The sequence below is a fragment of the Bolinopsis microptera genome, chromosome 2, assembly GCF_026151205.1.
Source record: "Bolinopsis microptera isolate Bmic1 chromosome 2, MBARI_Bmic_1.0, whole genome shotgun sequence".
Lineage (NCBI taxonomy): Eukaryota > Metazoa > Ctenophora > Tentaculata > Lobata > Bolinopsidae > Bolinopsis > Bolinopsis microptera.
The window spans coordinates 9,412,181-9,437,275 of NC_087073.1; the positions used below are offsets into that span (position 1 = coordinate 9,412,181).

The window sequence follows — 25,095 nt, forward strand, 5'->3', positions numbered from 1 at the left end:
TATAAAGAGTATTATTTTACATGAAATAGAATGGTTTTGTGAAGAATAACATTGCATGCAGATTGCAGAGCTATTAAATTACGGCTGATTCGTGTAAATAATGTAAATTTTAAAGAACTTGATTGACGTTAAAGAACTTGAATCAGCGTTTAATTTCACCGTTAGATTGTTTTGGTACGCCGTACGGCCCTCACCTGAGAAAAGGACCAATTGTTAGTACTTTCACATGATGCAATTTTGCAAATGTGATGGACTCTGATAAAGAGAACCGTCACCTCACACCTGGTTTTGCCGGCCATACCTCAACGAGGCGGTCCAAGCGTCTCTTCTGCGAATCTACCCTACCCATCAAATATCAAGTCGAGTTGAGACACACTTTTAAAGCTGTAAACAGCATACCGCTCTTAGATCAGTAAGAGAAATCAAACGCCAGAATTAAAACACTTTGTTAAAACAACAACCCACGCCTCTGGTGAAGCACGAATGATAGATACCCTCAGGCCTCAAATATACAGTTATCCTTCTTTGTTATGTAGTCAAACTTACCCAATTGTGCAAAGCCTGAAGAAACAGAGAAACCTCGACTGCCAGATCAAGGATTGCATCACTAGTAGCGAATTATGGTTTTACCCATCTGTCATGTACGCCACAACTGACTGTGCGCCCAAATGTGCCTTTTTGGCCCCGACTACCACCCCTTGGTTCAAAATTATCAGCCACAATTTTGGGCCTTTAATTTCGATAACTTTCATTTTCATGTCCAGTATGGCATCCCAACAGGAGGATGCCAGGATCACAATTTGATCCGACGTTCACCATCAACTATCGATCAATCCTGCTATTCGTGCGTTGCGCGGCGCTAATTGTGACACGCAAGAATATAGCAATGAAAACTCAAGTCACGTAAATATGTTTGCGCGTTCCATAAAATTACACTATAAGCTTGGAATGTGGCCATTTATATTATCGTATCGTAAGTTTCTCACAGATCTTAAGTTACAAATAATTTCTTGGTTTTATCAACCATTGTGGTTCCGTTTTAAACATATTATTTGCGCATAACACCAGGATTTTGTAAAATCCGGATTGGAGTATTATTTATGAGTCGCATTGTTGTAATGTATTCTGGGTAAAATCTCACACACGCACACTTCCGCCTCCTATTCAATACACTAACCCTTATAACATCAATCAAACAATATTAGGCTCCCACGTTTCACACTTCTCATTGGTCAGTACGATTCCCGCCATTTTCACTCCACACTAGATACATACCTACACACTTCACATCATGCACCTGTTCACCGTTGTAGCACTCCATGCTTCTGTATCATGTGTAGTATATTTAGTAGTAGTTTTAGGAATGTACAGTATTTACTATAAAAGTTTGTCGTCGTATAAACTAATTTTGTTATGAATTTTGTTATGACTTTTTTGTATCGAATTTTTGGATAAAGTTGATTGATTAAAAATAAATTAATGTACACAAATTTTGCCTCAGATATATGTTTTTTACGTTTTGAATTTTTAACACTTGTTTTTAGATCATGAATACGATGTAGTTACATTGAAACGTCGAGTAATCTCCTTTCCCTAATAAGAGCATTTTTACTTGTCGCAACAACCGGGATAAAGATAATTTTTACCCAGAATACACCAGGATTTTGTCTTTCTCAGAGATGACGTGGTTCTAAACGAAAATTATACTGTATAAGCATTAAGCCTTTATCGAACTTCGAAGATTAAAGATACACCTTTTTCAATTAAAAAGAATTATAGCAGCTTTACAGCCTTTATACAAATCATAGGAGTGGGATTTTACAAGATTTGGCTCCATTAATCAAGTCACAAATTAAATTTTAAAATCAAAAGCAATCAACGAAAGAATTTTCAATTTAATCAGTTAATAACCGGACGACATAATATATTATCCTCGGTCGACTTTCATCAAGAAAATTTAGAATTGCATCGTGGACTTATCAATATTGGCAGATGAGCAGTGGCGTAACATTGCGTCTCGCCGTCATATTCCTAGTAGTAATTTTATTTTTTCAAAATGGTAACATGACGAAAATTATCACCCCTAAGATAGCGCAGCCTTCTACAAGCGGGGCCGGCAAGACCATTCGATACGCCAGTGACCAAGGACCAATATTTTAAAACAAACTCTAAATTAACTTGTTAACTTATTTGTTTAACAGCCGTGTTTCCTCAAAGAAACACCAACCCTTCTCTCAACAGCTTGTATTAAATTCCATCCTTTTGTGATCACATTTCGTAAATCATAGGAAGCATTAGAGATCGATCACTAAATTTGCGTGATACAAATACATATGCATACATCAGTCTCAAAATATGGAATTTTCCGTAAAAAGAAAATAGGGAGAAATTCCGAAGAAATGTTCATGAGATCTGGTTAAGGGCAATGTCAGGCCAGATTTTGTTTCTGTCATTGACCACAGTAAACCTCATATTATCACAATTACCTTCACCGGCGTGTTTCCTTCTTTGTGAGACAGCAATAAATAATTGCAGATAATTCACACATCGTCTGTTGCTTTGTCAGCAAAACATTAACACTTTAAAAACAGAAATTTAATGTAATAAATTTTCATTTTGTGAAATATTTCAAATTCCCTCTTGTATTTGCCGGTACTGGCTGTGAGGGTTGTCTCTGGAAGTCTCTACGCTCATCAGCCGAGCTGCGATGTCGGGTTCTGATTTGTAGCGTGGTGGTGGTGTTCCGGGTACATCACTCCGGAATGAGTGATCTATTTCCGTGTAAAGTGGGGGCTGGAGGGGGTCCTGAGTGTTGGCCTTCCTCCGCTGACGGTACACCACCACAAACAGGATTACCGAGGTGATGGAGATGCACGCTGACACTGTCGTTGCTATAATAACGATCGTTGTGACTCCTGATTTTGTTTGCTCTAATTCTGACATGTCTGAAATGTATCGTGTGTCATACTTCTGGAAAGTGTTAAATCCAAGGTGCTAGAAAATTACAAAGTTCTTATATCACGGACGTTTTATACAAAGAAGCGCACTTGGCTAACTGAGAAGACAAGGAAATATTCCAAAAATAGCTGCTCTAGCGACGAGCAGTGCCAAGTGGTGGGAGATAAGGTGTTATCTGTACGTACTGAATCCCCATTCACCACTAGAAGCTTTACGTGTTATCCCGACAAATTTCATTACCACACATTAATCAACAAAGACGTAAAGAATGTGGCAAAATTCTGGAGGGATGGAAGAAGAGGAGCAAAGATAAGGTCAAGACTCTTTTTCAATGTATTCCGGGATAAACTTTCATTATGCAGTTACAGTATGTGTCTGGGTGACCTAGTTACAAGTGGTTCCAAATTGTGTGCCTCACAAATAGGTGACCTCAGTGACAGGGTTTGAGAGAGCGTAGGGCCCCTAAACCAGGACATATACGCCCTGTTTACCTCATATTAACGACATTCACAGCTTCCAGTCTATGTTATCTTTGTTCAGGTTACATGATCGGATACATCATGGAGCCAAATATCATTTCAGGGCGAAAAAATGTCCTAAATTCTAAAAATGTGGGGCAGTTTAATTGTTTATCCGGGTTTACGAGTTAGATGCATGCACTAATCTCAGCGTGGCTTGAACAATGAATGGTCACAAATCAATTAATTCCATTGCGCTATAATTTTTGTTTTAGACCAAACCTTGACACATTTTTATCACCACGATCTCCCAGTCGCGCAGAGTGCATAATCCAAATTCCAAAATATATGTTTTATAAGATTGACGAGACTGGTGTTGTCTAATATGTACTGTAACTCATAAACTTACGAATATGTCTAGATAATGGTTGTCTAACCTAAGCACATAGACCCGTTACAAATCGCACAGGAGGTTTCGTCCAGCTGATCTTGACAATCGTTAAATCCGTCGCAGACAAAGGAACAACTGACACAGCCTCCACTGAGGCACTTCACTTGTTCGTGCTCACAATGGTAGTCTGGGTGGAGGAAATAGGGGGTTAATCGCTTCATTATTGTGGAAAATTAATTAATAAAGTGATTTATCAAATGGTCAATAATGTGAGATTTTATATCGATATTTATCAGCAGGACAATATCAGCACTGATAATACCACTTCTTCTTAAAAAGGAATAATTCCAACGGAAAACTTTTAGGGACCACATTCTAGAAGCTAAGTAAAAACCCATATAAATGCGTGTGCTGCTTCAAAAATTATTTTGATATCATATGTTTTCGAATGATGACCAATAAAATAACACCCAAAATATCCCGGTTTCCACACTTATAGCAGTTTAGCAAAGCCATATGGAATGTCCCTATAAGTTTTGCAGACAGGTGTTTTTGGATAATTTTCACTAGTGAAGGGGCGCGGCCATTAATTAGTTTTAACTTGTTATTGAGGTCCTATTAGAAATATGTACCGTTTATAATTATTACGACACGTGCTTATAATAGTAAATGTAATATAAGAGAGAACAGTTTAAAAGGTTGAACTGGGCATTTGCCAGGGGTCTAATAACAACGATAATTTTTATACTCCAACAATTTCTGTTAAAAAAGTGGGCTTGACGTCGGTTTCCTTGTAATAAACACTGGAAGCTTCATTCAGGGGGCCCCAAATATAGATCATGAACGTGATATAACCATAAAATGGCAGCAACAAACTTCGGAAGTCTATAACCTGTTAAAAAAGGTGTGTTGTACTGTGTACACCATCTTCAGTATAATTTCTGGGGCTGTCAAGTCACTGTGATTGCAGACCAAATCAGTTTGAATGTTTGATACACTCAAGGAATGACCAACAACTGCTTTATATCAACACCTGCGTGCTAGACAGTAGACAGCGAGAATGCTAATCCTGTTCCAGTTAATTTGACCAAGGTCTACCCTAGCAACCTCCAGAGCTTGAGTATAATGAGACGAAATGAAACTCTCTAGAAGGACCTGGTCAACAACCCGTACCCAGTAATATATCTGGCGGGTCTGATTGGTTTTAGGCTGAATTTTTTGTAGTTGGTGGAATTGAAAAGTTCCAACTGTGACAACAGGAACACATAAAAATGTTTCTATTTCGAAACATATTTATTCTAGTGCTTGCACACGTCACGCCCATCTTGTTGTTATGCAAGTGGAGTTAATTTTATTTATATTTTTAACACGGGTTTCTCTTCAATGCTCATTCCCATAATGAGTGGATAATTGTTTTGATCCATTTTAGGCCACTGATGGAACATTAACTTCCACATTTCTTAATCCAATCAAAACCCAATGACTGCTCAAACAAGGTGATTGATTTCATCAGAGGATCGTGAAAACAACACGGCTATTATACTCATCCGCCGCTGAAGATAAGAGATTCACAGTAATTGAAAAGTAATGTTAGACTCTTCAAACGTATTGTAAGAACGGCTTCCCTCATTACATGACGGTTTAAAAGATAACGTGAGGTGGAAGTTACCATAAAGCTACATACCCACCGGGTAATACGTAGTATTTGAAGGAGATATATTCGTACCGTGGTAAAGCAAATCAATAATGTGTACTGTCTGACATCTTTTAGACAGTTACATGTGAACTTTGCCCTTGAATTTTTTTCTCACGGTCGTCGGAGGACTTTATATGTTGTCTTAGAGACACACACACTGTACAGGTCAAAAGGGCCGGGCCGCATTTTGGACCATCCCGTATAACACGATTAGTATAGCTAGGCCCCAGCTAGATACCATCGAATACCACTGGGGCTACCTCCAAACAATTTAGGGTTTAGTGGAGATAAACGTGCGAGTCTCAGGGTTTTTAAAGTGTAACCTAATTCCTAAAATACTGATAAGGTCCTGACAATTTGGCCGAAAATTGTGAAAGGTTAATAATATATATCATATATATAATATATATATGGTGTGTGTAGGGAAATTATTAGTGGTGAGCACTTGACGCGCTGTAGAACAGTGTACTCCCTCCTTGAATAGTACATATCGTGCATATTGTCTGTGAATATTGTATTAATACCCAAATCATGTGGGGCGAGTGACCAGCGTCTATGGGGTCTTATCTTTTCAAGCTGAAGATGTCACCGAGGAATTATTGAGGCATTTTTAGATTGAATTTCAGGGGTACACATTTGGGGATCTGATAAAAGTGTAAATCTGATTTCATTTTGCGGTGCTTGGCACAACGGGACTACGGGAGGAATAAAAGGATGCGTTATGACACAATCCACCAAGAAATAACGTACCACAGTTAGCCTCATCTGATCCGTCTTGGCAGTCTAACACCGTATCACAGACCCAGGAGTCCTTGATACATCGACCATCTGATTCACACTTAGAGGTGCAGTTATCTGGAAATAGTTCTAATCACAAATGATGGACAGCTTTTTTGTAAGCAATCTTGTGCGATCTACGTCTAATTACTATCATTGAATTCTACCGAAAAATTCTTATAAAAATAAAAACAGCTTGCTCGATTTCTAAAAACTCGCCGAATAATGGACTGTTTTTTTAATTTTTTATTTCTTTCCTAGAAAAACTATTGCGAGTAATTACTGTAATCGAATTCTAAGGAAAAGTTTTTTACAAAATTGATATATCAATTAGCAGCAATCTTTTACAGCTTGCCCTCTTTTTAAAAACTTGCCAAATAATGGACAGATTTTTGTTAGAAAACATGGTACGGAGTGACTACTATATTCTAAAGAACAAATATTGCCGTCAGAATCAATGTATCACAGCTTGCTAGCTTTCTACAAACTCGCCAGATTTGCCGTAAAATAAAATCGAATAAAGGAAAATCGACCAACCACTAAATCTTTCGCGTAGATCTGTTTACCAGACTTTCCCAAAATAGGATACATATAAAGGACAGGTTCACTTGAAAATTCTTACCGTAGCAATTCATCTCATCAGAATTATCAGGACAGTCCTGTACTCCGTTACAGATCTGAGTGTAGTCGATACAGCCTCCATCCGAACCACAGATCCAACCAGATGGACATATGTTTCCTGCTTCTGAATCTAATAAAGGAGATAAGGGTTACATAATGGCTTGTTACGAATCGTTAAATGATAACCGAATGATATTTGATATGCAAAAAAAAATGATAATTTATATTTCGTTATATTCTACATAAATGCAGAATTGCCGAAAATAGGGCTCGATTATTCGAAAATATTTTCCAATGACTTTCACAAATCTTCACCTCCACACATGAATTTAGATTCGTCACTCCAGTCACCACAGTCGTTATTACCGTCACATTTTATGTTGGGATCCACACATCTCCCATTATTACACTCGAACTGATCCTCGCACAGTGTAACTTCTGAAACAGCAGTGAAGTGATTAGAAACTCAATATAAATTATATATTTTGACGTCAAATGCAGTGCCGAAAGGTCGGAGGAAACGCCGTTTTCAGAGGAGAACTATTGATATTTGTATTTTGCACTCATGACTTTTACAAAACACTGCTAATTAGGAACTTAGCATGATTCAATCAAACTCTTCAATAAGAATTCGCTGTAAATAGTTTTATAAGCACAACAGATTCTTTCGTCATAACTTCGATACTTTCCGAGAAAATACTTATCATGAAGAAAACAGTGAAAGGTAAGGCCGTACGTTAAAAAGCGAGATGTCCTAGCAGTGCGTTAAAGCCTTTCATTCTAACTAACTGTACGACCAAGAATCCCGTCCATCCGCAGACTGAAACTCTAATTTCTGGACTCCGCTGAAGCGCAGACAGTCGGAGACGGCATAGTTTCGATATTTGAGGAGTTAAACTGGTTGTCTATCGTGCCGCTATTTGTTAAACTGGACATTCGTATAAATAAAAATTTGCTCGCGACTGAATTTTGTTAATTTATCGTACGAAATGCAGCTCTGTACACGAGTCGAGTAAGGAAACCAAACTTTTATCTTCTAATAATAAAGTATTGAAAGAGAGCATACTTAGAATTAGACTTTGTTAAAACATTTAACGACACTTGCACCTTCAAGGTTTACATATTGCTATTTATTGTTTATAATTGGAAACCTATCTACCGTTAAACTCAACTTAAGATAACTTCAGGTCACGGTAAAGAAGTATATGTGTCATACGCCCTGCTAAAACTGAGAATTTTAAAGAAAATTAACAATGCGCACCGGATGTTGGCCCCGATTCAAAGAATCTTGAAATCTTTTGCTGCATGAATCCCTCATGAGTTTGTTGTTCACAATCCATTGTTCATAATTAATATTACATAATACATATATCGCTTAAGTTCGTTTAAGATAACTTCATGACACGGTCAAGAAATAGGTGTGTCCATTATACGCCCTGCTAAATTTCAGACTCTTTAAGAAAACTAACAGTGCGGACCGGATATTGGCCCCGATTCAAAGAATCTTGAAATCTTTTACTGCACGATTCCCTTAATTTAGGGGTGAAAATAATAAAGATAACCGGATTAAGAACAGATAAAAACACAGGTAAAACTCCCATAACAAAACCCATGACCATAGTCGAAGTGTTCAAGTTCTCAAGGTCTAAGATCACTTCGCAGAGTGCAAACAGATACCCAGTCTGGATGACACCTCCAGCGTTTGTAAGGATGATCTTGATACTGCTCTTCTTATCCGCCTGAACGTGAGCCTTTATTTTAGGATTAGACCCTCTCTTGTAAGACTTGTGTTGGTGGTTGCTCATCAGGTGTTTGACTGTCAGAGCTGAAGCTACGATGGAGACAAGCTGACCCGGGAATGTGGGCCACGTGACCAGGAGGTAGGAAAATATTATCAATCTTCTCTTAGTATTGGACTGATCCACGTCACCCAAACCAAAGGCTTCCTCGTCAAACCAGGGAGTGAAGGTGTGGTAGGAGAAGAAGAAATAATCAGGTCTGATCGTCATAGAGCACACTAGGACTATGAAGACTCCGAAACAGTAGAGCACAATGGACCAACCGACAGTGTTCTGACTGATAGTCCTAAAGGGTTGACGTAGCTGCCGGAAACGGCAGATGGACATGGTCGCAGCAACAAATCCAGGGGTTTGAGAGAGGAGAAAATCAACACAGCCATAGATTTTTAGAATCATTTCACGTGCTTCTCTACAACTTTTCTCCTCCTTTTCCATCTCGCAGAGCGGCTCTCCTCCTTTCAGTACCTGGATCGATATAAATGTTCCCACAATCAGTCCTGTAGCGAAATCAATACTCGACAGCACCATGAACAGGGATCTCGGCACACTCCTGTGTTTCTTGTAGTTGTAAATGAAGACGAGCGTGTTCAAGAAGATTGATGCTATTGTCAGGAGGATAGAAAAGACTCCGATATAAATATCCGGGCTAGAGAAACCTCCGCGGCTATAAAGTGCCATGTTGATAAGAGAAGATGTAGCGAGATCCCCACACACACAACGAAACTATGATCGACACGAGCGTTATACTACAAGATTAGCAGAGTATATTACTACTAGATAATGCTGGAGAAGAGTTATAAGTGCATGCAGTACGTTAAATATTCACCAATGTCGTCTTACTACCACTAACATCATTCGTCAAATATAATTAATAAGCTTTCCATAATGGTGTGTGTGGTCAGTCATCAGGAGGAAAGACGTGATCATCAGTTAACTACAGACTTAATGGGCCACACTCCTTTTCAGGTGGACATTTGCCCGGCTAGATTAAAGTGGTTGAGGCTGCGTAATCACGGATCATTGCACGCACGTAGGAAGATGAGATTGTACAGGTGTAAAGATGTGATTATATATCCTTATAAAACAGGTGCCCGGTGCTCTGTTATCATCATCAACGTGATACAAGTTGTGACCTGTGTCTCCATCAGCTTGCGTGAGGTCATATCAAGTCTGTGATATCTCTTGTCACTCTTACACGTGAGCAAAACTTCTTGGCAACTTCAGGGAAACCAGACACTCAGAACTCTAACTGAGATTAACATCCAGCGGTGATTCTTGTTCATCAATCCAAGATAAGAATCAGATTCCTAATATCACCGTATCTTATTTCAGGGGAGCCGTAACCCTGTTGCAGGTTCGAATCATTGACACCTTCATCAGGTCTAGGCTGTGTGTAGCCTCCCGGAGAGGCATTCTGGGGAGTGGGGAAGCCTTGCAGGACTAATACACCATTTAAATTATCATACTGTGTAATTGGGGTAATTTTCAGGGAAGTGTAGATCTTGTTTCACGTGACTTCAAGACGTGGAACAGTGGGAGAAGCGGGTAGTTACAGAAATAGAAAAGTATTTCAAGAACGTAGAGGGCTGGGCAAGTATAAGGCACTGAGGTCGGAACCGTCTTTTATGAGCTTTTGTCGGGTTGGCACTTGTCACACTGCCTAAAAAATGTGTAGAAATGACATAAATACCAAAATACCTTCCCGCGTAGTACACTTGTGTACAGTTCTATGGAATTTTTGAAGGGATGCCGATGAAAATACTACTCTAATGAAAGTTTTAAAAATAAAAGAATATTGTTCCTTGACAAGAATCAACAAAATAATCATCAATGATATTTTACCCCATATCTTTGCTGACTACCAATATTTTGAGGGTATGATTGAAGTAGCAGTAAGCACTGAAATGATTAGAAAACAGAAATATCTTAAGTGCTGGTGGACATCATTGACGTGAAGTTACGTAATCCTTCAGCTTAACGACTGATTATTCGACTATTCGGCGGAAGGTTTAATGAGAAATTATATAAATTCCCTTTTTAATCATGATTTTAAAGGGAACAGAGTCTTAAATTAAATACTGGTGAACTTTCAGAGGACCAATGATATAGTTAACGGACGATCTATTTCCATTATAAAAGTTAAACAGTAACCGTATGCGATTCAGTGATTGCCAGATTCGAGATTTCCTTTGTCACGGAAATACTGCCGTGAAATGCCTGGTTTCTTTACAGTACCCAGCAGCAGCTACAATTTTTGTCACTTATAAATGAGATATGAGATAGGCTGTGGACGCAAAGTGCGATGTTGTAAATATACAAAAAATAGTATAGGCTACATTTTGCGATGGAAAATGATAAATACCGCAGGGTCAAAGTTGCAAAGTTATAAATACCAAAATTGAAATCTGTCAAGATGTGTTGATCGTGGCGAAGTATTCGAATTCCATCAAGATTATTTGGTGAAAACCATTGAGCACCCCAGTTTTGGTGGTAAGAGACCAGCTAGCAATCAGGTGTTCTGATTTAAACACCACCATAGTATTATTATGCCTGCTTATTAAAAATGTTACAACTTTCTTGAAGTGCAGAGTGTAACTGTTTCCAAGTAACAGTGGCAGTTCAATTTCAGAGTTACAATTTAAAATCCTCTTGTAACTCTGAAATTGAACTGCCACTGTTACTTCCGACTGTGAAGTTGATGGAAACAGTTCCACTCTGCACTTCAAGAAATGTGCACACTTGACCTGTGAGTAAGGAGTGTTATGTTTAAGGTCACCTGAAGTACTCATGAGATTCAACCACCGTCTCCTACAAGTAAATACTCAAGTACACACTTGGTGTACATGTCACGTGTATAAGTACATGTCACGTGTATACTTACAGAGTCTCTAGTTTTAGAAGTACACTCTAAGTACACACGTGCAACACTTTTAAAACACTGCTCAGAGAGGGAGAGAGAGTTTTTCCTGATGTGGCTAAAATTACTGAAGAGCTTGCTGATATTAATTACTCACATGTCGTATTACATACACTATACAGGGCCATAATGTCTACTAGTAATGTCAAACTCATCAGAGAGTCTCATTCCTATTTTCGTAACTGATCACTTAATTTCCCTAGTTCTGCATTAAGAATATATAATAAGTTACTGTTAATGAAAGTTTTGTACAGAGCTAAGATGCACAATTTGTGATTATACAATTATAGTAACCACATCAGTTAAAAAACCGGTCCGTGAACCTATATCATACAGGAAGCCAGCTCACAACCAACCAATCAGAACAGAGAACAGTGCTCACGTGGTTTAAACAGGAGGTTTCTAAGAGGGAATGTATTTGTGTAAAGCGCTTGGCAGGATACCACAGTTGACCATTATAGAGAGAAATCGTCTACTGTTATGAAACATCAAATGGTATCATCTGATTGGCCTTCAGTTTTGATTAAAGCATTTTATTAAATCTGCAGTCATCTTATATCAAATCATACCTCTCAATTTTACCGACAAGTCACTTCTAGAGAATTGTCCAACATTTAAGCGATATTTACGATGGTCCCATTATCTTTCTCGCTATTTTAAGCTCCAGTTTAACTGCCAACTAAAATTATATCATATATTGTACATAAATTACGATAAACCCATTCCATAACACAGAGAAACTTCCACGTCTGTTTAACTCCAAACGGTAAGCTGATTAAATCGCAAGGCATTATTGCTCAATAATCGGTTTGTTATCGACGCTACATACTTTGATTTTCCGACTTTAAAGCTGACTTAAGAAACCAGGGAATTACTTTTACCTTCCTAACATTAAATTGTTAATTTTATTTATATATTACTTTATTTTTTTTTCCTTCAAAACATTCCAGTAAATTGTAAATTAAATTAAAAATTTTGGGAGCATGTAAGGATTTAGATTTGATATCGATCGTATATACTAAAAATGCTCTAGCACAATTGTAGCTGCAGTTTTACAGAACTCTAAATGCTTAATGAACACACTTGCACTTTGCAGGTACCACCCGTATTCACACTCTGACCTAAGTTTAGTCTTTTTTCCGATACGAGATTGGGGACGGGTTCTATAGACAAACAAACAAACAAACAAATCGCATCAATCACTCTGAACTGATATAAGTTGCTTCGGAATGTGATAGCTATTAAATCTTTCTTGAGATTACATAACGAAAATAAAAATGGACTACAAAAGTCAAAATAACCATTTCTTACCATTCCCAGGACTGTCGCAGTCACGCTCATCGCTAAAGTCCTCGCAGTCGTCATAGCCGTCACACACCCACAGCTCTGACACACACCTCCCGTTGTCACACGTAAACACGTCGTCACGTGTCTCACAATCCATCTGGGAAATGAAGGGTTTTAAACTGTTTTGTTGGCTTCATTGTTCAAATACCTAAATATTTCCCCCACTGTGGTGTGGGCCAGGGTTTCTCAATGTAGTTTACTTTTCCAGGAACTCAACAGGCTGCATCTAAAATTGAACTGTTTCAAAAAAATATAACCTTTTGCGAATTCATTGTCCTAAGTTTTAACTTTAACCATTGTCCATTTGTTGTGCTATTAAATTGGAAGGGTGGAGTTAATAGTACAATACAAGAGCATTTCCTGTACTTAAAAGGGAGAGACAATGTGTAACTCTTGCCAAGAGCACCTCGTGCTACATTCCTACAAGACTACACAAAATGTTACAATATGAAATTCTAGTAGCAACATTAATTTTTAAGTGTCTCCGTCATCAATGCTTTGGCATAGATCATACTTGGTGAATTTGTTAAGAACGCGGCCTTGATAAAAACTAAAGATACAAAGTCTGACAAATAAATGATATACTGAAAACTGAAAACTGAAAAGTGAAGACGGTATGATATTTTGAAATTGTGATTTGTGACACACATCATACCTCGGTAGTGGCGGTGGCACAATCTTCCTCGTCCAATCTGTCATGACAATCGTAGTTTCCATCACATACCATAGATTCTTGAAGACACATGTAACCATCCCATCCGTCACACAGAAGCTCACCTGTCAGTATTGGAGTTTAAATCGATATAAACAATAAACATCTAGAGATTGAAATAAGTTTAAAAATTACTATAATTATATTCTGATATACTTTATTCCAGCAGCGAGTAACAAATTTAAAATCGTCCACCTGCCCCTGTTAAATGTACGGCTTGGAAATCGGAGAAATAGAATTTTCCATAGACTGACCTTATCACGAGTTATAATCAAATTACAAAGAAAGTTCGAGAAACTTTAATCTTGCCAGTTATCTAATTTTATTATACTGTTACATCACACATGTTTTGGTCCCGCATTTATTGTCCACGCACGGAAATTGGAAAGTAACAGTGCCAACTATCGTACTTCATGGACGAACTGGACATCGGTTAATATCTACTGATGTAGTTCGAAGAGCTGCTCAAAGTACTACATGATTTCAACTTCATAAAAAACATTATGGTTCACATTACCTGGCGCACAGAACGCTGGTGTAGGGGTGGTACATCCCACAAAGGTTCGGTCTGGTAGATCCTCAATCCTGTACCCGCGGTAGTTCTGCAATTATACACAGTTAGTACTACTAAAAAGAGTTTTGAGTAACACTACTTGATCTTAATGTCCTAACCTTATAACTTATAAGAATTTCTCGACTCCAATTAATCAGCTTTGCCACTACTACGTGATTCTGTTGAACCATCACTAACACATTGTCAATATATTTAAATTGTGTCTCTCACAGTGCTCGATCATTTGATTGGAATTTTCGAAAACTGGAAGAATACTACTCACAAACCGGATTTACACTCCACTGATGTCTGATTTTGATGCAACCACTTTTTACCATAAAAATAATAGCAAGCTTCAATGTTTGCATTAGTAAAGCAAAATCAACTATATCTGCGTTTCTTGGAAATTTGTCGCGGTTTGTGTATATTTTATTAAAACAAATTTCCTAGACCACAGAATCGGTAGGTGTAAGTAACTTCACACAAAATCACGTGACTTAAAACAATAGCAATATTTGCAGTTGAAGCAAACAAAACAAATATGTTCAAGATATTAGTGAATACGTAGTGTTTGCGACAAAAAATTGTCTTTAATGCTGCAACGAATATTATAATCCCTTCGACCAATTAGATATATACAATTATATTGTCATCAGATCCCAGAGGAACAACAATTTCAACTGTTTAAAATGGCGAAATATGCTAAAGACGTTACAAAAATGTATTATTGGATGATAATACTTACACTTGGATTAAAGCATGTGATATCAATCTGAGCATTTTCCATTTGGAAGGAGCGTGAAGGTTCGTGCCACGAGTTCATCGAACAATCGCAGTCAACGGTATTTGCTATCCTGATAAGTTGCTTAAGTAAGAATTTATATTAATGATATAAGAATTGACATCAATCTAAGTTTAACCCACTGAAAATATCAGAAGATAGGTGGTATATTCGAATTATCTTAGTCGACTTATTTTTCCGCCATTATATTACGAAATATTATAAAGATACTACTCACAGTGATTTTAAAGCGTAGTTATTCTGAATAAGTTGGTAGGAGATGTGATTTAGCTGGGGGTTGTCGCTTACGTCTCTGAGTAAAGAATTAAATATGGTTAACCTTAATCTGCTTACGTCTCTGAGTAAAGAATTAAATATGGTTAACCTTAATCTGCGTCGTTTTGGGTGGTTATACCTACCTCAGTTTCAGTTCCAAGTCAACATTTCCGACAAGCCGTTAGCCGTCGAGCAAGGATTATTCATTGAGCTCACTAAATTAGGTAGTTAACCAACAATACAGTTCAACAATTTACGATTGTATTGTACATATTTTAGTACGTTATTTTGACACGTATGGATAAATTGTCAGGTGGTAACTCTGGTAAGGTCGTAAAACCGGAGAATCAGTCGAGTATTTAACTATTTTAGATTTGATGTGCCGAACATACTGAAACAGTACTAAAATGTATTCCGACATTTCCCATGCTTATTAAGATTAACTGTATTTACTGTGTCTGGACCAATTTCCTGGCCGGTCAATTAACCGCGATATCAAGAAAAACAACTCCCACTACTTTCCCAACTATGTATACAACAAATAATGTAGAACAAAAGTAAAGTCAAACTTTTTAACTGTGAAAGGACTTACAAGTGTGTTAAATGGTTGTTGTTATCAAATAAAGATTCTGATAACTCGTAAAGCAGATTGTTTCTTATGTTCCTGAAATATTATTCAAATGATCAACATAAAAATGTTAAGGTTTTTCAGTTATAAGAGTTTCCCCACAAACATTGCATCACTAAAACAATCAGAAGACCTAATAAGTACATTAAAATTAAGAATCTTACAATTCATTACTTCAATTTATTAAATAATTAGGTCTCTTTAATTTGAACTTACACAACTTTTAATCTGACATTGTTTCTGAAGGTGTCTCGATGTATTGCTGTTATAATGTTGCTTTCTATGTAACTGCGAATAAAGGGCTTTTTAAAAAGTCATATTTATGAGTTTAAAAAGTAAACGGAGTACCAAGCGATGGTTATCCTCAAGCCAGTAGCGCCACAAAAGAAACCAAATTGGCAACTTGGCTTTCAATTTACGATTGCATAGAGAGTTCTCATATGCTTTTATATTTGTCCATCCCCAGCATAATTAAAGAATTCCCCTTGCAATGAGTATCTTTATTCTTCAAATCAAGATCTAAATCACTTACAGCTCCTCGAGATCATAGAGCTCAGCAAAGCTGGTTTCTGACAGTATCTGCACTCTGTTATCACTTAGATTTCTGTAGAAACAGTATTTTAATTTCCAATAACTCTGAGCAAAATAAAAAATGATCAGAAATTATTCTCCTTGACATTACTGAATACTGAGTATCAGAACGATTAAATAAACACTCACAATATACGTGTAGCTGAAGGTAGCCCAGGTGGAATAACTTCCAATAGTGACTCGACACATGTGACAACGTTATTTTGACATGTGCAGAGAGTAGGGCAGCTGGCCAGTAGGTGGAAAAGAGATAGAAGGAGGAGGATGTAAGTAATCATCACATTCTAGGAAATATTATTATTGCATAAATTCAAAAAATGTTAACCAAATGGGTGAAATGCTAAAAGCCAGCTGCTATGAATTGAAATTAAGAGTAAATTCTGTCAAAAAATTGTAAATTTTAATAAATAACTTAAATAACTATACCCAAACGACCTAGTTCAAATTGATAAACTTCTTCTTTGCTGGATAGAGATGAAACCACAGATAATCATCATGCTTTCTCTTTTTTTTATTAAATACTTTTCAAATTTTACAGAGTAGAGCAATAAATGAATATAAAATAGAATCGTTCAAAATATCGCCCCCGTCTGTAAAATAAAATGGGCACCCAAACACGGTCAACACATACTGAACTATGTGTGAACTATGTGTTTATACCTTATTCTATCGAATAAGGTATAATTCTCTCAGGAAGAAAAGCATTACGAATGTTCCTTGATTTAGAGCTGTTAATATTGCACTTTATCTTTGATATACCTGGTCTACTGATATTAAAAATATCTGAACCATTTTCTACTAAAACTACTAAGCTTCCTTTCACGGAAAGCCAGTTACCTGGCAACGCCCACTCATGATGCTTCTCCAAGCTCACACAAATGTAAGCGAGGAGGAAGATAGTCATGCATTTCTGCACGAGGAGCCCATCACAGCAACCAACAATTAATTTGTAGTTTCCAAAGCTGAGGCCCTGTACCAACCTCAGCTTGGTGGACTGGCTGGATCTCGAAGGGAGAACTGAGAGATACCCAGTGTATAATTTTTTGACCCCAGCGCGTTTGAACCAGGGACCTCTGGGCTGCCAAGCCAAAGTGGATACCACTAGGTTACGGCGGATTCTTCCTTCAGCTAATGTACAGGGTGGGCCAAAAGTCAGTACCCATACGTTGGCCTTTATAGCTCAGTCACTGAATGCCCAATTGAAATAATTCTTTCTGGTATGACTTAGTACCACCACTGGTTCGAGGAATTTGTCAACTCGAAAAATATTCGTGTTCATTTTTTTTCGCATTTATTTGATAATTTGGATAGTCGGATCGAGCTAAATTTTACTGAATTTTCTTTGGCCATTCGAATTACGTTTGTCCTGAAAAAATTAGAGTTAAAGCTTCTCAGATGACCGAGATACGAAGCATAACGAGTTTATTCATTACATGCGATCAGGTGATTGGCTTACCTAATCACGTGATAAGGTGAACCCGTTAACTACCCCGTTAAACATTATGGGAATCGTTAAGGCTGCCCAATTAAGGTGTCGTGTCACGGTGTCACATAATCACCCAATCAATTTTGCTAACGAGATACACAAAATTCTTGATAAATTCGTCATTTCTAATCCGTTTCACATAATGTTTTCAGATCAGATGCAAAATGTGATAATCTACCGTCTCAGAAAAAATTAGGAGTCCAACATGTTCAGAGAGAACAATATAAATGTTTTAATATTGAATGGGCGTGGTCTAAAATATTCGAATTTTCAATTTTTGGCGACGAAATCCTCGAACAAGTAGGTACAGTATGCCATCTGCAAAGCAACAACTTTCAAATATAAAACACGGCGGAGGTATAAGACCCAACGTATGGGTACTGACTTTTGGCCCACCCTGTAGTTATATTAAGAATTTCCAACCTGCTGCTGTATGTATGGATTCCACAGTTGTACACAATATTCAGGATGGGGTCTTATCAAAGATGGGGTCTTATTAAGACCCCAAAACAGTTTTATCGCTAACAATCAAATTTCTGACTATCCAACATATCATTTGGCTAGCTTTAGATATTTATCCTTTTATCTGCCACAGATCAAAAATATTTGTAAAAAAGATTTGAACACAGTGGCGTAACTTAGGGCCCCGCAGACCCCGCTGTGCGGGGGGGCGCCGTATAAGGGGGGCGCAATTTTCCTGAATTTTAGGCCCTTTCACTGAAAAAACGTCTTGTTTGTGTATTTCCCTGTCCAATTTAGCGTTCGGCCGACGCGAAAAAAATATTTGGGGTACCCTTTTTTTGCTTCAGGGGGGCGCAAAAAGCCTTAGGGGGGGCGAGAAAAAAAGTACCCGACCTTTTTTTTTTTTTTTTTTTTTTTTTTAGGGACACAAAAAATTTTAGGGGGGCGCTTTTCGTCACTGAGCGGGGGGGCGCCAACAGGCAAAGTTACGCCACTGTTTGAACAGGGTCGTTGCTCTAACCAGAGCCCTTCTGCGCCTGCAGTAGCAAGTCACGTAGTAAGCGTAGGCCCATTGTTAGATGAAGCAGGGTCGTACATTACTGAGCGGCGCTCAGCCTGTCTTTCAACCAAACATTATAGCCTGGGGTCCCCAGGTTAGTACAAGTAGTCGTACAGTAGTCCATTTACAACAACATGGTATTGCACAAGCGTGAATTTTAAAAATACATTTTATTTCTATCCAACCAAGAATTCAGGAGGCAACCAAGAATTCAGGAGGCAAAGGTGGGTCTGCACTCTCCGATCCTGTATCACCCTGGATTCTTTTCGACTTATCTTTATAAAAGGTATATACCTTCTAGTCAATCTCTTGCTACTCCAAGTCCCATAGGATATCTGATCTTAAGTTCGTGCTAGTTATATATATGAAATATATTTGTGTCTGCTTTAATTGATACTAAATAAAATTGTTGTTTTCTTGAAATTGTTGTTTTCTTATTATTCAGAACTTTTCGTGCATCAACACCAAAAGGAATCTATCTCTGCCCACAAATCCGTTAAAGACATGGGGGGTCATATCAATATCTGATTACCAATGGTCTGCTCATATCAATCAGACGGCTGATGGCACTAAAATGGTTTGGTACATAGATTATTGCAAATCAAAATAAAGCACATCTGTCCTGCTGCCCATATAGAAGCTTCTTAAGGAGTTAAAATGCATTTTGCTTTATATATTAATTCTGTTCCAGAATACTCAAATTGCCCACGAATCTGCTATCCTTGGTTTCTGCATGCAGGATATTATATATATATTGTGAAAAGCTAATTCTTTGAGAAAGAAAATTTAATTATTTAATTATTTATCACCAATTCACCAATATGATTAAATTCAATTTTAAGATTTTATACAGTATATTTCTGAAAAAGGTGCTTATAACTGTTTCTCAAACATTAAAGCTATAATGTTTATTACCTCATACCTAGCACGCCAATTCCTAATGCACAGCGCTAGAGATTCAGCAGAATGACAGGCTGAGCACCGCTCAGTAAAGTTTGATAATCTATTACTCGTTTTTCTCACGAGTTAAGCTCGAAAAGAGTGCCACGTATACAGTATATGGTATAGAGATTAAGGATAGGCGCGTCTGGTATTGCTCTAACCAGAGCCCTCTCACTTGCAGTAGCGCGCGACCGCCGAAGTCGGTTGTGAAACAAGCGCGTCACGCAGTACGCGTAGGCACATGGCTATGTGAACGTCTGGTACTATACGTGGTAAAACTTTGCTCATTATCAATGGACTGACCAGACGAGCGCAACTCTGTAGTATTTGTCTCGAGAATATTTCAAGAAGAAAGCGGCGCTCGCGTTGTAGCGCGATGCGTTACTGTGCCGAGCCGCGCACTCAATGAGGCTTCTCGCTAGATCGGCGAGATGCGCTACTGTGCCTCGCCGAGCTGCGATGAATTGACATCGTCAATTAACGCTCGCGCTACTTCGAAGAAATTTAGACGAGTATCATCAGTCAAGTAAGGTAAAGCTCTGCTAATTAATCTTGTCATACGTTGTATGACCCGCCGCGCACGAAGTGCGCGGCTCCCCCTGTATCGTCACCTAGTGAAACGACCGTGGGTGTCACAACGTGATACAAAATTAATTCACACCGGGTTTGTACATTCAATAATAACAATAAACATGGACAATGCAGCTCTGAGCTTGCTTTGCTCTATCCGGATCCCTTGCGCTTGCATTGTGTATTGATGATTGACATACGTTGCCGCCGTGGCGCACGCCCGCCTCCTGGCTTGTGAACCAAGCGCGCACGCAGTGGCGCGAAAGCACATGGTTAGTTGAAGAGCACCTAACCATTTCTTCGAAGTAGCGTCGAGCGCTACTTCGAAGAAATTTAGACGAGTAACATCCTTCAACGAGTAACATCCTTCAACTTTTTACCTAACATTTGAATTTTTGTAGTGACAGGATGGGTCCCCACCAACCATTCTTCCTTGTGTCATGTGTACTTGCTTCAAGTTCATCATCTCCTTTTTCTAACAATCATGGTGTCTTCATTGACTAATCGCATTAGTGAACCGACAGTGGGGGTCACGACGTGATACAACACAGACTGGTCAAAATCTAATCACGCCGGCCCTTGAAAAGAGCGCCGCGCATGCCTTGCTCTATCCAGAGCCCTTGCGCTTGCAGTAGCGCGCGCCCGCCTCACGCGCCTGACTTGTGAAACAAGCGCGCCCGCAGTGGCGCGAAAGCACATGGTTAGGTGAACGCATACCTATTACCCCCAAGTCTTGTAGCGCGATGCAACACTGAACACTTGACGGATGTTACTCGTATAAATTTCTTCGAAGTAGCATGCGCCGCTTTCTTCTCTGATGGCAAGTGCTACGAAGTAGCGCGCGCCGGGCCAGATCATTAACAATGGTCAATGCACCACTTGGCCACGTCGAGCTGCGGTGCGAAGGATTGACATCGTCAATCAACCCAACTCAGGACTCAGTTTCAAGTTTCCTCCGCGGTAGCTGGTAGGTATACTATTACTGATAATATCTGCTCAGATAAAAGAGTGAAGATGAATCGCATGATATGAATACAGTGTATTTCATGAGGTGAACTAGCTGCATGTTATAACGAACGCCGTGTCTATTAGATGTACAATTGCAAATTTTTCGTTCCCACTGAACCGGGAACAGAGAAGCTTCTTGCATCACCACCCAACTTACATAATACGCGTATTAGTCAGGAGATTTGTTACTCATAGTCATGGTCATTTGCCATTGACGATATCAAGTTTTGCTGCTCGTGACGCCGTGACGGCTAGAAGCATGATTTCATACTCGGCGTGACCGTTATACAACTCTTTTTAAGATCTCGCGAAGAAACATACTACATTAGTGAGTGTTGTGGAGTTTTTAATTTTAAATAGTTATCGTTGTGACTCAAGGCAATGTCAGGATACGTAATATGTGAACGACCTCTTATAAAGTTTCAACAATTGTAAACAATGATTTACAGTAGGCCAAGTAAAGCATTCATGTACATTACCAAGCGTTTATTTAAAACAGTATCGAAAATAACAAAAGCTTTAAAAGGGGGCAATTTATAACTACAAAGTAAACTGTAATTCTAACGTAATGTGGAAATAATTTAATTTTCCGAATAAAACCTAATTTCATAAATGCGATTCGTTTTCATCCTCATAATCAATGTCCAAATATTATTGACAAAATTTCTTAAAAGTGCAGTCACCCTCAGGTCTCTGAATCCCAAGCAAAGCGTCTAATGTTCAAACCTCAGTCATACGTTAATCTATGGACAAATTCACTTAAGTTGAACATAAAAATCATAAAATCAAACTAAAGGAAGGCTCGATGACGTTTGAAGAAAATAAAGTAAAAATTCTTGGTGCAATTTTAGAATTGCCAAACCATTTAAATTCACATTATATCATAATGCAATGCGAATTAATTTTACATTCCCGCAGGGGTCTCAAAACAAGGTTTATATAAAAATAAAGCACTAAATATTTCAAATGGAATCTATCTTATGTGTAACTAAAAGAATTATTCGTCCACGAGACTACGCTTGAATTTCAAAGTCAGAAACCTAGCCAATCTAAAACCAGTGGACCATTTTGGTTTTCGTGCCAATCCGGTTGTTGCAAGCACAAGTACCGTACGTGTCAGTGTCGCGTTTTTCATGGCATATGAAAAAGATCTAGATGTTGATAAGCAACTCTGATGAGCGAAAAACTGCGATTATTTAATCAAAAATCATTAACAATTTAATGGAACAGAAAACTCATCAAAAGCTCAAAGAACAGAGACATTTTCTAAAATAACCCATAAAAACAGACTATCATAATTCATTATAGATATAGTTTATATCGTAACATACAAAATATTCTTTTCATCAAATCATTCAGAGTCGGAAGGGTCCCTTGTTCGTCAAAAGTACAAATCACTCTTCATCCTATGATATCAGGAGTGCGGCGAGTATATTATATAACACCTAAGTGCAGTATTAGAATAAACCCTACGTGTCCTGGTTGTCCTGCAGTTTCTTGAACGAGTATGTCTGAGCGTGTCGGATTTTGGCTAGCTGTTTTCGGGCCTGTTCCAACTCCCTTTCCCTCCGCAAGATCTCCTCCTGCGCCTGGAGCTCAGCAGCCATGGCGTACACTGCACTACTCTGGACACTCACCTCAACCTGGGAACACGGCATATTTGTTTAATATAAATAATCTTAAATCGTAAGTTAAAACAATTTGTAGTACATAAGTCATAATATACACTTGCACTGATAGAGGTGCGACCTAGAAGAGTATAAGAGCGAAATACGCTCAGCGTACATGTCTATGATAAATAAAACACCGACCTCTTGTTCGTCGAACACAGACGCTGATTGAGCTGCCTTGACCAGGCAATCAGCTGCCCTCTTGACCTTGTTACCAGCCGTCTGGAGACGCTGTGCGTTTTCTGAATGCTGATCCGCTTTAACCATGCAGGCCATCAGCAGCTGGGCTGTGGAGTTAGCTACTCCCTTTGCAGATGCGATAAGCTTCTCTTCAGAGGCATTTCCCTGGTAGGAGTAACAATTAGGGTTTAACTAGAATTAAATTACCCAGCTCCTAATTACTGATGGTATTTTTATTTTCATCAAACAAAATGCAAGAAATAAAATAGTATAAAGGCATACCTGCACGGCAGCATTAGCGGCTTCACACAATGTGCTGGTGGCAGCTGCCACCATCCTGGCAGCACCAACCAGACCCTCTGACCAGATGCTCTCTTTGTCCAGATTTGTTGTCGTCACTCGGCCCTGTCTTGCCAATTCTCGCTGAGTAGCAGATGCAACTCTAACCAAGGCACTGGTGGCACCAGCAATTGCCTTAGCTGCTTCCAAAATCTGTTCTTCGAAGTTGAGAGACTCGTCCACTTTCTTTCCTGTTTTCTTTCCTGAAAATGGTCATGTGTTTAAAAAGTGAATACCCATTTCATACTTCTAAAAATTGTACATAATTTTGAGATATAAAGTCCAACTTTCAAACTACATATATATGACTCAAATCTCGCATCTTCAACTTACTGGGCTGAAGCATTGACAGTTTCTTGGCAGCAGCCTCGATACTGGCAGCAGCATTGAGCAGTTCGTTCTCAGCAATAACATTAGGATCATCAGGGTTAACCCAGTCAGCTCCAGTCTTCATTTCCTGGAGTCACGTCGATCATGAGCAATATTCAAAAAATCTCTAGAATAAAAAGTGCTCCACTTTAAGTACTCAAAAATCGTTTATTACAGTCACCAGGGAGCAGGAGGCGAGCTTACCTCAGCACAACCGATAGGATTTCCGGTGCTTTCAGCGATTTGCTTGGAATACTCGATGAGTTGTTTGTTCTCAAGTTGAACAAAGGCAATATTTCAAAATAATTTCTGGAATCAAAAACCCTTCACTCGATATTTAAAAACGGTGTAATACAGTAATCAGGGAGGGGAGCTAACCTCAGCACAACCGATGAGATTCTTGACGCTTTCAGCGATTTTCTTAGAATACTCGATAAGTTGGCTGTTCTCAGGTTGTCCAGCAGAAAGTGATTCACACATGTACTCCAACATATCCCGATAGGCCATACTCGTACTGCGACCAGCTTGTAACACCTGATTAGAAGAGGTTTTACTACACTTCGGTTATAATTATACAGTTTCTTCTATTGTTGTGAATTACACTTTCAATGCAATGGAGCATCAAATCGGAAAAGAGAACGGCAAGGCCCCACAAATGGTATGTGTTTTACCTTGAGCTTGAGTGCCTCGCTCTCCGCGTTATTAGAGGCTCCCTTGCACGTGTTCAACATGTCAGTGATAGCCTTGCGACCCATGTTACCCGCAGCTGCAATGTCGTCTTGTTTGGCTGTGTTACCTGCTGCCACTGCTTTTGTAGTAGCAATTGTGATCTCCTTAGCGGCTCTGATGAGGTCCTAGAGAGAGTGAGAGTTAGAGGACGAATTGTTTTTATTTTGTATGAGAATAAGAAATAATATCAGATAAATGTTATAGTGATTTGAAGTAGAACGCTGGAAGAAGTAATTGTATTGACTAAATCTGAAGGTAAAAACAGCTGTTGATTAG

The 25,095-nt window shown here is 38.6% G+C and overlaps 2 protein-coding genes across 8 annotated transcripts in view; both read right to left on the reverse strand.

Annotated features, from left to right (window-relative positions):
• Positions 1-1,755: 1,755 nt before the first annotated feature.
• Positions 1,756-16,785, reverse strand: LOC134826446 (low-density lipoprotein receptor-related protein 2-like). The gene is made up of 14 exons (XM_063838821.1): positions 16,635-16,785; positions 16,447-16,518; positions 16,131-16,202; positions 15,879-15,950; positions 15,249-15,323; positions 14,975-15,083; positions 14,194-14,278; positions 13,620-13,741; positions 12,929-13,061; positions 7,217-7,339; positions 6,903-7,031; positions 6,254-6,358; positions 3,854-3,994; positions 1,756-2,945 (listed from the first exon to the last, which is right to left on the reverse strand). Exons 1-14 carry the CDS (start codon positions 16,781-16,783, stop codon positions 2,629-2,631), a joined length of 1,704 nt encoding a protein of 567 aa, XP_063694891.1. The 5' UTR covers positions 16,784-16,785; the 3' UTR covers positions 1,756-2,628.
• Positions 16,786-21,974: 5,189 nt separating this feature from the next.
• Positions 21,975-25,095, reverse strand: part of LOC134811469 (talin-like) — a 35,896-nt gene continuing 32,775 nt past the window's right edge. For 4 of the 7 annotated variants that reach the window (XM_063818312.1, XM_063818309.1, XM_063818311.1 and 1 more), the window contains 6 exons: positions 24,762-24,944; positions 24,469-24,624; positions 24,055-24,178; positions 23,665-23,924; positions 23,344-23,547; positions 21,975-23,175 (listed from right to left, as the gene is read on the reverse strand). In XM_063818312.1, coding sequence (XP_063674382.1) covers positions 23,002-23,175; positions 23,344-23,547; positions 23,665-23,924; positions 24,055-24,178; positions 24,469-24,624; positions 24,762-24,944 — 1,101 coding nt within the window. In that variant the 3' untranslated portion in view covers positions 21,975-23,001. Of the gene's footprint in view, positions 23,176-23,343; positions 23,548-23,664; positions 23,925-24,054; positions 24,179-24,294; positions 24,337-24,468; positions 24,625-24,761; positions 24,945-25,095 lie in introns of all 7 variants that reach the window. The other 3 variants (XM_063818307.1, XM_063818310.1, XM_063818306.1) reach the window with 1 other exon arrangement.